General features: G+C 37.5%; 1 protein-coding gene across 3 annotated transcripts; it reads left to right on the top strand.

The window, feature by feature from the left end:
* Window positions 1-4929: 4929 nt before the first annotated feature.
* Window positions 4930-10730, top strand: LOC149769619 (uncharacterized). 3 transcript variants are annotated; one of them, XM_089949802.1, is made up of 3 exons: window positions 4930-5084; window positions 6275-6677; window positions 9007-10730. In XM_089949802.1, the coding sequence occupies exons 2-3, from the start codon at window positions 6278-6280 to the stop codon at window positions 9399-9401; spliced, it is 795 nt and encodes a 264-aa protein (XP_089805928.1). In that variant the 5' UTR covers window positions 4930-5084; window positions 6275-6277; the 3' UTR covers window positions 9402-10730. The 3 variants fall into 3 exon arrangements, with proteins under 3 accessions (XP_089805928.1, XP_089805927.1, XP_089805929.1); XM_089949803.1 differs by having other exon boundaries at window positions 5009-5084; window positions 10213-10730; XM_089949801.1 differs by lacking the exon at window positions 9007-10730 and having other exon boundaries at window positions 4987-5084; window positions 6275-7249.
* The last annotated feature ends 2306 nt before the right edge of the window (window positions 10731-13036 follow it).

A 13036-nucleotide genomic window follows, 5' to 3' on the forward strand; every position in this document is an offset into this window, starting at 1 on the left:
AAATTGGAAGGAAGATTTAATATGGAATAGTGGAAATCTCGCCCCGTGGAGAACTCATCCCATGCGTGACGAGACGCTCCATAATTCAAAACAAAACATAAATACTGATTAGTAGATGGCCGTGATCGCTTTATTTGATGAGTTACCCCAGACAATGTTTCATAGTGATTGACATTTATGAGCAGTGTTCTTCAAAAATAATAGCGAACTGATTCAGGTATACTCGATTCTAAAAGATTGTGATTGTGAATGGGAAAGAAAGGTGTCGTTTTCGTGATTTATTTGTGTAATATATGATCCGGCTCATTTAGAGCTTATTTACACTGGAATTCAAGTAACCTCCACCTTTCTGGCTGATTCATTAGGCCCTGCATATGTCGGACCATTATTACCGGTCATACTTGGGAATTATATTAAGGCTTCACTTAGTCTGTTCATCATCTAACTTCACTGATGTGCATCAACATACCTAACAATTAATTCTATCAAATGTTTATTGAGGGGTAAAAACCGGAGAAAGAGCTAATTAACGTTGGCGAAGAATTGTACCAGTTAAAATATATTACATACACAATAATAATATCATTCATTCTTCAAAGTAAAATGGGCATCAAAGAGGCACACACGTCCAAAACAATAAGCACAATACCTCTGTCATTCATAACAGCTAGCATTAGTATTGTTTTCTACATGCAATGATCCGTAAACTTCACATTCCTCCTGTACCTTCTGTCCATACCTTACATATTTGTGTATATGATATTATGCAATCTATTATAAAACAAAACTGCATCTTTATAACAGTAATTTTTTCCAATTATTTTGCTAGCTTTAGCCAGATCGTACCGAAGTTTAGCCTTTTGTTCCAGTCCTAACCTTATGCCTGATATTATTAAGTACCATTACATACCTTTTATGTTTCAATACTGGTGGAATTCCTGAAATTATCAGTTATCATTACTCACCTTTATATTTCAATATTGGCAAAATGCCTGAGATGATCAAGTATATTTACTTACTTAATGCCACGACAACTGTTCATCATGAACGTAGGCACTTACCATCTGAAATGAACGAGAGCTTACAATTAGTGGTTTTTCATGAACGCAGGTACGTGACATCTCAAATGAAAGAAGACATACAGTTAATGTTGCAGCATTATTCAGACACTATTTAGAGTGGGTATGATATATTCTGATTGCCATTGATATTCAGTACAGTAAAGGTCTATTCGCTTCCGATATTATGATTTCATTGAGTGGGGAGTAGACACAACTTGTTACCTTTGCCCTGACATACATCCACTTATTTATGTGCCGATCAGTGACTAGTGGGAATAATTCATAAAAAGCCAACTCGTTTAAGTCCAAATATAATAACACCCACCACATCACGTGAATGGTACGCTTATTAACCATACCAATTCGCGTAAACAAATGGAATACATATATTGGCAAACACATATTCAGGAGATACCTAAAATAGCACTTACCAACATACATATTACAAAGTCTGAAATACAGCTCAATTGAAAATCATTACAGATGCTTGATTTCACGTTGAAAAGACCGATCCCCCGGTAGGAAGATAATATTTGAATTAAATGCGGGCATAATGCACAATTTCTATAACTATGAACTCGGCCATTTGCAAACATCTTTATACAAGATTATCCAAGATAATTACAATACACGTGTCTGGTTTTTGAAGTCCTCCAGTTGATCAAAATGCATTTGTCTTCATTTATGCTAATAAAATGACTCATAAACTGAAATTACAATATCACACTGGTTATGGAATATTCCTCTTATTTTCTAAATATGGCATAAATCTGTCGACATTGATATTATCCCTTACCTTTAAAATCATATCACTTCGCATCAATGAAAATCGGGAAGCAGGTAAGATAAGGTCAACAACAGACACAACTTTTCTACCTGTCTGTAGCAAAATGACACAGAACTAATGAACGAGAGTGTACTGTTCCAAAATTAATTTCCAGGATGTGCCAAGCCTACGTTATAAACAGTCAAATAATTAATGCAGGTAAATTGAGAGATCCCTTCTTCTACATTCACTCTCCATCGATACATTGTTATACTGAGCGTATGGGACACATACAAGGTAAAGCTACGTTAAAATTCCAAATCACATCAGATCACATCACATGACACATACAAGGAAAAAAAATTGCAATGGTGAATAATTGATGTTATTTACATTCGGTTGCTTGTCATAACTATATGTGGTATCATATTAATAGGCAAGGATGCTAATTTATTTAATACATTACTCTACATTGCATAGAACTTGAGGCGTGACCAGCAAAATAAAATAAAGGGATACAAAATTGGTGAAAGACGTGGTAATTGAGACTCTTATTGCAATAGGAGATTTAAAATACTCAACCAGCCAATCAACTATCATGGTCTTCTATCAGATCACGTAGCATCTTCGCCATGTAAGCCATCAACATGATTCAAATGAAAAGACTATGTCTGAAAGTGTTTCTTGAATCAGTAGTTCATATCAATAATATATTGAGGAGATAGAAAACGCAGTGTGATATAATGAAATTATACTCCGCACTTCTGGAGAGTTTCATGTGTTAAGGGTATGGTGGACGTGAATTTTGAAGCCCTGCCACAAATAATTCTTTTCTAACTTTGTCTATTTCGTGTACATGTTTGTTTGTGTGAATAATATATATATTAGTTGCTACAGTTCCCGGGTTAAAACAAGTATTAATAAGCTACGCCGACATGTTGGATTTGAAAGGGAAAATAAACAGATACTATTGGATGATGCTTTATTATAAGTAGTCGGATACCATCACTGTGAAACCATCAGACCCAAACACACCACCAGTTTGACACATATATACATATTCATTACTACCAATTAGTTGTTTCTCTTTCGCTAGTATTTTATGTTTTAAGTTATATGCATTAATCCAATAAAAAAAAAATATGTCAGTTACTGGCAACAAGGCGAAATAGGATAACAACGTTTTCGCAATGTCCGGAAAATGAAATAACTCAATTAAAAATCATGACTGATGCTTTAGTTCACGTTGATAGGACATATCCCGAGATGCCATGATTTATTTCAAAGTCAGGCGACCATTTATTTGATGTGTTCTTGATGATCATTTAGCAGTGTTACAACTCTATGATCATTAACTCTGTAATGGAAACATGCAAAACCAACAGTTGTAGCAAACTAACAAAAATAATGTATTGCCCAAATAATGCATAGTGAAGAATCGAAAGACACAAACATTATTGTGAATTAAGTCCTAAATAATTCTAAATGTTTTATCTCAAGTCAGAAATCAAAAACAATCCAAATGAAGTCAAGCAGTATTGAATGTTCAGATAAGGCTCAATGATTTGATGCACAATGTCCCAATAATCATAACGGTAGTTCTTAAATTCAAAAGTAAATCAGCATTTTGGAATTATCTAATAAATAATTTAAATAAATAGTTCTAGTCAAATTATATCTGAGCACAATTTAACTTTGCTAACATATTCCCAAGTAACGATATTAAGCAATAATTATATATTTGTTTACAAAATCTTTTTTATACACAAACTGTCACCTAACCTACAACGCAGCAGAATGTTTTGGAAACCTGAGCATTTGTAACAGAAAATAAAAATCACTAATTCATACATAAGGCTATGCCTTGAATTTAAATGTTAGTAAACAGTAAACATTTTGTTTACCACACATAATCACTGCAAAAGCCATGTAGACAAAAAATACCTATGGTCAAGTAGGCATCAACTGAACAAGTGCGTCCTTGTTGAACAACAGCCTTTATCATTGGCTTCTTAAATTAATCAATGTTGGCTTAAGACACTCGTCTTTAAACAGATCTGGGTGGATACAGCAGTAAATACTACTTCACCATTGTATAAAAAATCCCGGAGATTTTGATGTGCTAATGCGATGATTCCAGTCTTGTCTGGATATGGTAGTTCTATACCATGGCGATCCCAAGGGTCAATTTCTATTCGATTCTTAACATGATTATATTTCATTGTATTCGAGGATCTGATAACCCCATGATGTCGCAGTGGAACAAAATTATCATCAAAATTAGCATGATAATGTTATGTCATCAATCACTTTGTTGGTAAATTCCTCAACCCCATCACCTCGGTCAGAATCCATTACTTATATAGAAAGATAATTCTAATATTAAGCAGAAATTCCAAATAATGTTAAGTAGCCAAATGAACAAGTGTGAAATGTTACTTCAAACTGAATTTCATCTTTAGCTTTCAATGATAAATAATTTGTATAGGTAAAAAGGATGTAGCACCGATGTTGGTTTCTTAACGAATTAGTATTCTTAGGTCAGGCCTATTATTTATCAATGCTGGTACTGGACTCCATCCATTATAATAACAGGCTATGATAAAACTATTTGCACTAGTGCAAGGATATTTGTGATGAGAGGTGAATGGGTCTTGTTATGCAATTGAAACAAAGCAATATTGATCACTGGGGGGCCAGCTGAACCCAGGAATGAGGTCACATGACTCGTTTAGCCAATGGAAGATAGTTAAGGAGTTTGAATATATGGGTCAGCATCCTTAGCGTCACTTGCAAAGAATTCTTGGAGATACGGGTAGTATATTTAGAGATCATAAATTTTACATTTTTCTTCTTTTTCCTTTCGATCCTTTTAATTGTTCTTGTTTTATTGCACAATTATTTCTCATAATTCTGAGGATCATTTTCTTGCTCGCACTTTGGAAAGAAGAAGGTTAGTAGAATTTTCTTTATGTACATAGCCATCGTTTAAATTTTGGAAAGACAATGACAAAAGCAATCATTATGGGCCATTCACTTTGTAAAGGGTAGATCGGTATTTGAGGTCCGGGACGGATCTTAGACTAAGTCCGTCTTTTAATGTAACGGAAGTTTGTAATGTAAACATGAAGGGTATCGGGGGGCGCACAATCGATAAGTTTTTGCGCCTTGACATGAATGAAGTCCGCTGAAGAAACCCCGATATTGCAATTCTTCTGATTGGGGACAACGATGTAAACGCAGAGACATCGCCAGAGGTAATTGCACATAAGATGGTCGCATTGGCTACGCTTTTACATAAGAAATATAAGGTTAAACAGATCGTTCTGTGTCAGCTTATGCCTAGATTCCCGGCAACGTTACATCAAGTTGGGGTCGTGGGAATACTAAACCATAACAATGAAGCAGCCGATAAAAACTATAAGGAGATGTACTGTCACTTAGCAAAAGAAGGTCAATGATATTGTGCGATCTGAAGTGTCTGCTTATCCTTATTTAACATTTTGGGACCATAATAGCAATTTTGCCTTCGATAGGCCTCATGTGAGGGAGAAGTTTCGCTCAGATGGCATTCATTTGTCCCCTAAAGTACAGTGGCACCTTTATAAGTCACTTCGGGGAGCTCTTCTCAATGCATGTTATAAAATAACGCACAATCATTCAACGATAACTAGGCTAGGTTAGCTCTTGTACTAATTTTGCTTTCAATTTTATTTGTATCTGCCCACAAAGGGAGATATCAGGCCAGGTCCCGTACCTGTTCCTTTGCTTTTCGTAAACAACCTTAGTGTCTGCCATTGTGGAGGCACTGGGTCAGGTCCCGTACCTGATCCTTTTGGGACTTGTTCCTGGCAAGCCACTCTGTTCTACATAATAGGGGTTCCCCATAATATATTTTGTGCCCCCCCCCCCCGTTAAATGATTATATACCAAATCCTTGTTCTTAAGTATTAATTATTTCACAAGGGGTCCTTTTTGAGTGGCTTCCTGGAACATGTTTCAATATCTTTTGTTATCTGCTCACTTTGGGAGATAACAGGCCAGGTCCTGTACCTGTCCTCTTTTTCTTTTGCACTTTTGCATCAGCCGGTTGGCCTGATAACAGGTCTGGTTGCATACCAGACCGCCACCTTATATACATAAGCCATTTTGCTAAGGACAAAAGGTTTATATATATATATATATATATATATATATATATATATATATATATATATATATATATATATATATATATATATATATATGTATGTATATTTGTGTCTATCAATGAAGAAATTATATCAGGTAACCTTACATGCATTGGTTTGCCAATGATAATATGTTTGTGCATTTTTCATTAAATAATAACATGCCTTGTGCATAGGACCATACGTGGTAGTCCATTTTACTTCTTTCTTACTATTTACTATTATGTTTAATACATTAATTTTTCTAACCTAACCAGATCATGCCACCCAAGCGCAAAGCATCAGCAGGGGTTAAACAGGCTGTAAAGAGGGTTCAGTCATCTGGTTCACGGATTAGAGCAGTTGATCGCCAAAAACAGCAGCATGGAGCGGGAGCAACACATGCAGATACAGTAGACCAAGCTACCATTGACCGGATAGCACAGCAGGTAGTACAGCAGATTACACCTGTGATCACTGCGCAAGTGGACAGAAAGCTGGACCACATCTTGGAGATACTGCATGGGACCACTAGTCCACAACAACCTGCCATGTTGTCGCAGGAAACAGAGCAAGGGCCATCTGCCTCCTCAAGAGCCCAAACAGAAAGAAATGTTGAAACATCCGTTGGGGGAAGCATTGCACAGGCTACCGCAGCCTTAACTGGAGTCTGTCATACAGGTATAGGTACTCTGAGTGATTTATTAGCACCTATTAACATATTAGATACACACAGTCAGTCCAACTTTGTAAGCACATCAGTTGATATAACTGCCTCTATAACTGATAAAATTAAGCAGCAGATTTGGGCTGGGACATACATAGATTTTCAAAATCTCCTTTCGAGATCCATGGACAATACATATAGATTACAGTGCAATATCACTTCAAACACATCTGAATTTAACCTAGTCCCCATGGCCAGGAAGTCCCCACTCTCGATCAATCAGTGGTTGACAGCATGGAACAGATTTGCTACAGTAATATGCATGAAATCCCCTAGGTTGAGCACAGTGTTATCTCACCACATGGAAATCGTCATGAAGTTGTCTGAGCGCAGGGCTCATTGGAGATACTATGATGAGCAGTTTCGTCACATGATAGAGAGGGGAGAGGCAAAGTGGGGTTCCACCCACCTTGAACTTTACATGCGATCTGTTCTGGACAGCATTGGTGACAGGACTGCCACCAGCACTGCCACATTACCGTCTGCAGTCTCAAAATCAAATCCCCCCAAAAGGGGCCTGCTTTAACTACCATAAGGGGCTGCAGTGTTTGGCAGGGCTAGCTTGTAAATACCAGCATAATTGTTTCAATTGCTTGGAAGCCCATCCCTTCAGCAAATGCAAACTGCCCATTCAACACCCATTCAAATTGTTGCCAAAATATGCCCCAAAACAAGCTAGAACTGACAGCATGCAGCCCTTTCGTGGTAGCTACAAACCTACTCAGTCCCAAGGACCTACATCAAACTCCCTTCAACACAGCCAGCAAGGAAATGGGGAACTGCGAAAACAGTAAGCTTCCTACTCCTGTTAAAGCTGAAAGGTTACAACATTGGTTGAAAGGGTACAACACTGCCATGATACAAATTTTGAAACATGGGTTTACATTTGGATTTAAAGTGGGGCACGAGGGTTCTCTGTCCCCATTTCAATCACATAATCTGAAATCAGCCATACAAAATCCACAGATCGTGCAAGACAAAATAGACAAAGAGCTTGAGGCTGGCAGGTTTGCAGGGCGTTTCAAGAGCCACCCTTTCTTGCTATTTCAGATATCACCACTTGGCTTGGTTCCAAAGAAAACACCTGGTACTTTTCGCATGATTCACCATTTATCACATCCTCCAGGGTTTTCTATAAATGATGGTATATCCCCAGAAAAAAGTGTTGTTCAATATCAAACTGTGGAACATGCTATTGCAATCATTAAAAAACTTGGTAGAGGTTGTGTTATGGCAAAAACTGACATAGCTAGTGCCTTCAGAATTGTTCCACTCTGCCCGACTCAGTATCATATGTTTGGCGTCTCTTGGAATGACCTATATTATTATGACAAGTGCCTTCCCATGGGCTGTAGCTCCAGTTGTAAAATCTTTGAATATTTAAGCACTGCATTACAGTGGGTGGCGGGACACAAATTGGGCATTGGTCACATGGTACATGTTTTAGATGACTTTCTTCTGTTGGAATCAAACTATAACACCTGTAAGGAGAAATTAGACCAATTCTTAATTCTTTGTGCAGATATTGGGGTTCCCATGTCTGAGGAAAAAACATTTCTTCCCAGTACAACATTGACCTTTTTGGGCTATGAACTGGATACAATCAAGATGGAGGTAAGACTTCCCATAGATAAACTCCAGAACTGCTACAGTCTGATAACACTCTGCCTACAAAAAACAAAAATGACGCTCCTTAATCTCCAATCCATAATTGGTACACTCAGTTTTGCATGTGCAGTTGTCCTGCCAGGCAGAGCTTTCTTGAGAAGGTTGATTGATCGGACAGTGGGTGTGTCAAAACCACATCACTTCATACGCATTACGAGGGACGTTCGGGCTGATCTGCAGCTGTGGTACACATTCCTAAGAGAATTCAATGGTAAATCTTTATTCCTCCCTGATCGCTGGCTGCACTCTGATGCCATTCATTTGCACACAGATGCATCAAGCACAGTTGGCTATGGCGGTGTACTAGGCAGCAAATGGTTCTATGGCACATGGAATAAAGAATGGCAAGCGCTAGATATCACAGTCCTTGAGCTATATCCAATTGTTCTAGCCATCAAAATTTGGGCTTCTCAACTTGCAAACAATTGCATTTACTTTCACACTGACAACAAGGCATTGGTTGATATTGTAAATAAGCAAACCTCAAAGAACCCTTCCATTATGTACCTTGTTAGAGACCTGGTCCTTGCATGCCTCAGATACAACATACTATTTCAAACCTGTCACATCCCGGGAAAGAAAAATGTTCTGGTTGATGCTCTTTCTCGATTGCAGGTGCACAGATTCCGGACCTTGGCTCCACATGCAGACCCAGAACCAGTGTCAATACCGGCACTTCCCAACTTGCTTCACTAACAAACACACTTGATACGCTACTGGATAGTACATTGACACGAATGTCAAAAGCAGCCTACCGACGCAGCTGGAACTTATATCGAGCTTTCACTGCAGAATATACATTGGAAACCTCAATCCCAGTCTCTCAGGCTAATATGGCACTTTTCATCTCTTATCTGGTGAACAAGCACTATGCCTCAGCAGCAATATCCTCATATGTATCTGCCATTGGGTTTGTACACAAAATCAATAATTATACAGACCCTACAAACTCTTTTCTAATACAGAAACTGCTGCAAGCATGCCACAGAAATAAAGTTTCTTGTGATTGAGATTGCCAATTGATAACTGTATGTTAGAAAAACTTATCCACGCTACAACTTGCACTATAACTTCTTGGTACAAACAGCTCCTATTTCGAGCTATGTTTTCCTTGGCATTCCATGCCTTCCTGAGAATTGGGGAGATCACAGTGCAGTCCCTTAGCCTCCATAACCCTAATCTGTTGCACATTGATCAGTTGGCTCTTGATCACCATTCCATCACTCTGATATTTAACACCTTCAAACACAGTCAGGGTCAGAAGTTCACTTTAAAAATTAAAAAAAACAATAATACTGCAGTGTGTCCGGTCTCAAATCTCCAGCGATACATCCAAAAGCGAGGTATGGGTCCAGGCCCAATATTCATGTATCTTTCAAACACACCTATAACTCGGGCAGAATTCAATGCACAGCTAAAACTCGCTCTGCAGTTCTGCAGATTTGATCCAAAATGCTTCAAGAGTCATAGCTTTAGAATCGGAGCAGCAACAACTGCTGCTGCGCAGGGCTTGTCCGATAGTCAGATTCGTGAATTAGGGCGATGGAAATCGGATGCTTTCAAACGATATATTAGATGTTCTGAAGGTCACTCCAACCTCTAATTTCTTTTGGGGTTTCAGTTAAGTTTACACACAAAGAGGTATCAGGTGTTCTCAGTTACATTTTGTTTAAAATCCACCTTCAAGTAAATTTTCCATCATAATCATAACCTGGGTAAATATCAGGTTCACCACTAATCCCTACATTATATATAGATATGTTATATCACATTATTTTCATGTCACATAAATACTTGCGCAAACATTTCTTTCCATTTCAGGTCTAGTGAGTTCACAGACCTGAACACTCTGTATAATCACATCAGAATAGCAAGTGGGTTCACTGCTGATAAATATGACAGGAAAAGACACACGATGAAACCTCAGCTGAAGTCAAGAACAATATAACTTAAACATGAATATAACAGCATTGATATTTGTTCACTAGGTGCAATCTTCACAGTTGGCACTTCTAACATTCTCATGTGGGAGTCACAAATGTCGGGGAGCAGGCTGAGAAAGGCACGGTTGATGCGGGCCACTGTCCATTTTGGGGCTGCACAGGCCCCATGCAAAGTGGGTGACTTGCATGGTTCCTGTGTTATGGCGGTCTCAGCTCCCAAATGGATTGTTTTTTGGTTTGATGGTTACAAATTTACATTCAGGTCTGAATTTAAACTATGTAGTTTATCACATACTATGTTAAAGTAATTTTGTAAATAACCTTATGCATGTTAGATCATATGAATATATTATTATTTTCAATACAATTGTCACTTATGTGGCCTGCATCAACAAATCGTTTTCAGTGTTATTCATTATGTTCAAATTCTTACTTTCCTCCTTAATTTTGTTATCCTCTCACACACACTTCATCACAAAACTATTTGCACTAGTGCAAGGATATTTGTGATGAGAGGTGAATGGGTCTTGTTATGCAATTGAAACAAAGCAATATTGACCATTGGGGGGCCAGCTGAACCCAGGAATGAGGTCACATGACTCATTTAGCCAATGGAAGATAGTTAAGGAGTATGAATATATGGGTCAGCATCCTTAGCGTCACTTGCAAAGAATTCTTGGAGATACGGGTAGTATATTTAGAGATCATAAATTTTACATTTTCCACCACCACCCCACCAACCGCCTTGGGTTATAGCTCTCTAGGTGGTAGTTAAATTTGATAAAATAATTGTAGACAGGTTATATCATTTGAACATAACTTGTTTTAGCGTCATATGAATTTTTCAGCAGTAACATTGTATGATGATAGCGTTCACACTGATAGTACACAGATTTAAGTGTCATGTCTTGGTATCCTTTTTTATGGATATACATACGAAAACAATTTTTTGTATATAATTTGTAAAAAAAAAAAAAAAAAAAAAAAAAAAAATATATATATATATATATATATAGAAAAGTAATAGCATGGTTCTGTCAGTTACATGTACATTATGGCGGTCTCAGCTCCCAAATGGATTGTTTTTTGGTTTGATGGTTACAAATTTACATTCAGGTCTGAATTTAAACTATGTAGTTTATCACATACTATGTTAAAGTAATTTTGTAAATAACCTTATGCATGTTAGATCATATGAATATAATATTATTTTCAATACAATTGTCACTTATGTGGCCTGCATCAACAAATCGTTTTCAGTGTTATTCATTATGTTCAAATTCTTACTTTCCTCCTTAATTTTGTTATCCTCTCACACACACTTCATCACAAATATATACGATACAGACTCGTGCGTCGTTAAGATGTGAAATTCAGGTTTATTCAAACCATCTACATTATTAACAAGTTGATTTTAATTCAGTTTTGGTCCTCTTCTTACCTCACAGCAGTGTACCGTAAACTGAATTTCCTCTTTGCCTAACAATGATAAATATTTCATACAGGTAAAAGAGGTTTTATCATCCATGATAATATCAGGCTATGATAACTATATACGATCCAGACGATAGCGTCGTTAACATGTGAAATTCAAGTGTATTCAAATCATCTACATTATTAATGATTCGACTAGTTGCTGATTTAAATTAAAGTTTTGTCCTGTTCTTACATCGTCAGAAGTTTACCGTAAAACATAAATGAACCTACCATACCTGTAGATGCTGTCATGTTAGCAATTTGTTCATGCACGTATTGCTTTGCTGTAGCATTAGTATCATCAACATATTTTTTGATATAAACAATCGACATTGAAGAGTCATTGATTCCACCTTTTTCAATGACTTCAGCCAGGTTGTATACGACAGCGCCTTTTAAGTTGACCAATAATATTTTGAATGTCCACCTTAGACGTTTTAAGTTTGCCAGTGTAATCTTTCCTGGATCAGGACCTACAACAACACGACCAGAAAAGTCGGACAAATCCGCATTGGCGGCAAGTCTGTTCAGACCCACACCATCGAACAGAGTAACGACCGTAAATGGTAATATTAATTTTGTATAATAATTAACATACTTTAATGTGGAATCGATAAGTGACTGCTGAGTGTATTCAAGTGCATTTAACGCTACAACCACAAGATGACTACACATTGACCTGTCCAACCGTGTTTGTACTGTCATAGTTGAATAAAACAGCGGTTGTTAACCATTCTTCGTTTAATAATTAAAAGCTTCATCTGGTGGTGCCAGTCCATACGATTCAAAATATAAACGATTTCGAGGTGTTACCACGTATGCATCCCAGTGTGCGCCAGGTCATTTTGCCTAATTCCGGTTGAAATTATCGGTTGAACGTATGTGTGGCAGCATCGATGTGAGCTCATTTCGAACAAATACACCGCGAAAATGTTTAATGTTGCCATCAAGAGTACATCCTGGTAATCAAAGGCTTAATCTTTTCCATACGACCACCAACCACTTATTTTAGCGCCATCCAAGATGCAGTTATGACAGCATCGGACGTCGCAACTTTGCAACCTCAGAAGCCGAGGCTGCCAACAATGCTTGCTGCACGACATATAAATATTCCACCAATCTCTTGCATTTGTGTCACCTCAGATTTAGATGTTTTATTGTTAATGAGGTAATGTTTTGGTTGATTCATTAAAGTGAGCGAGTTGTGTTTGGTTCAACCACTCGAG

The sequence above is a fragment of the Sinohyriopsis cumingii genome, unplaced genomic scaffold (genome assembly GCF_028554795.1).
Source record: "Sinohyriopsis cumingii isolate HCF-2022 unplaced genomic scaffold, ASM2855479v2 utg003454l, whole genome shotgun sequence".
Lineage (NCBI taxonomy): Eukaryota > Metazoa > Mollusca > Bivalvia > Unionida > Unionidae > Sinohyriopsis > Sinohyriopsis cumingii.

Bases quoted from the DNA above. Each gene is read 5' to 3' on its own strand.
- LOC149769619 (XM_089949801.1), top strand. From the start codon at position 6,278: ATGCCACCCAAGCGCAAAGCATCAGCAGGGGTTAAACAGGCTGTAAAG.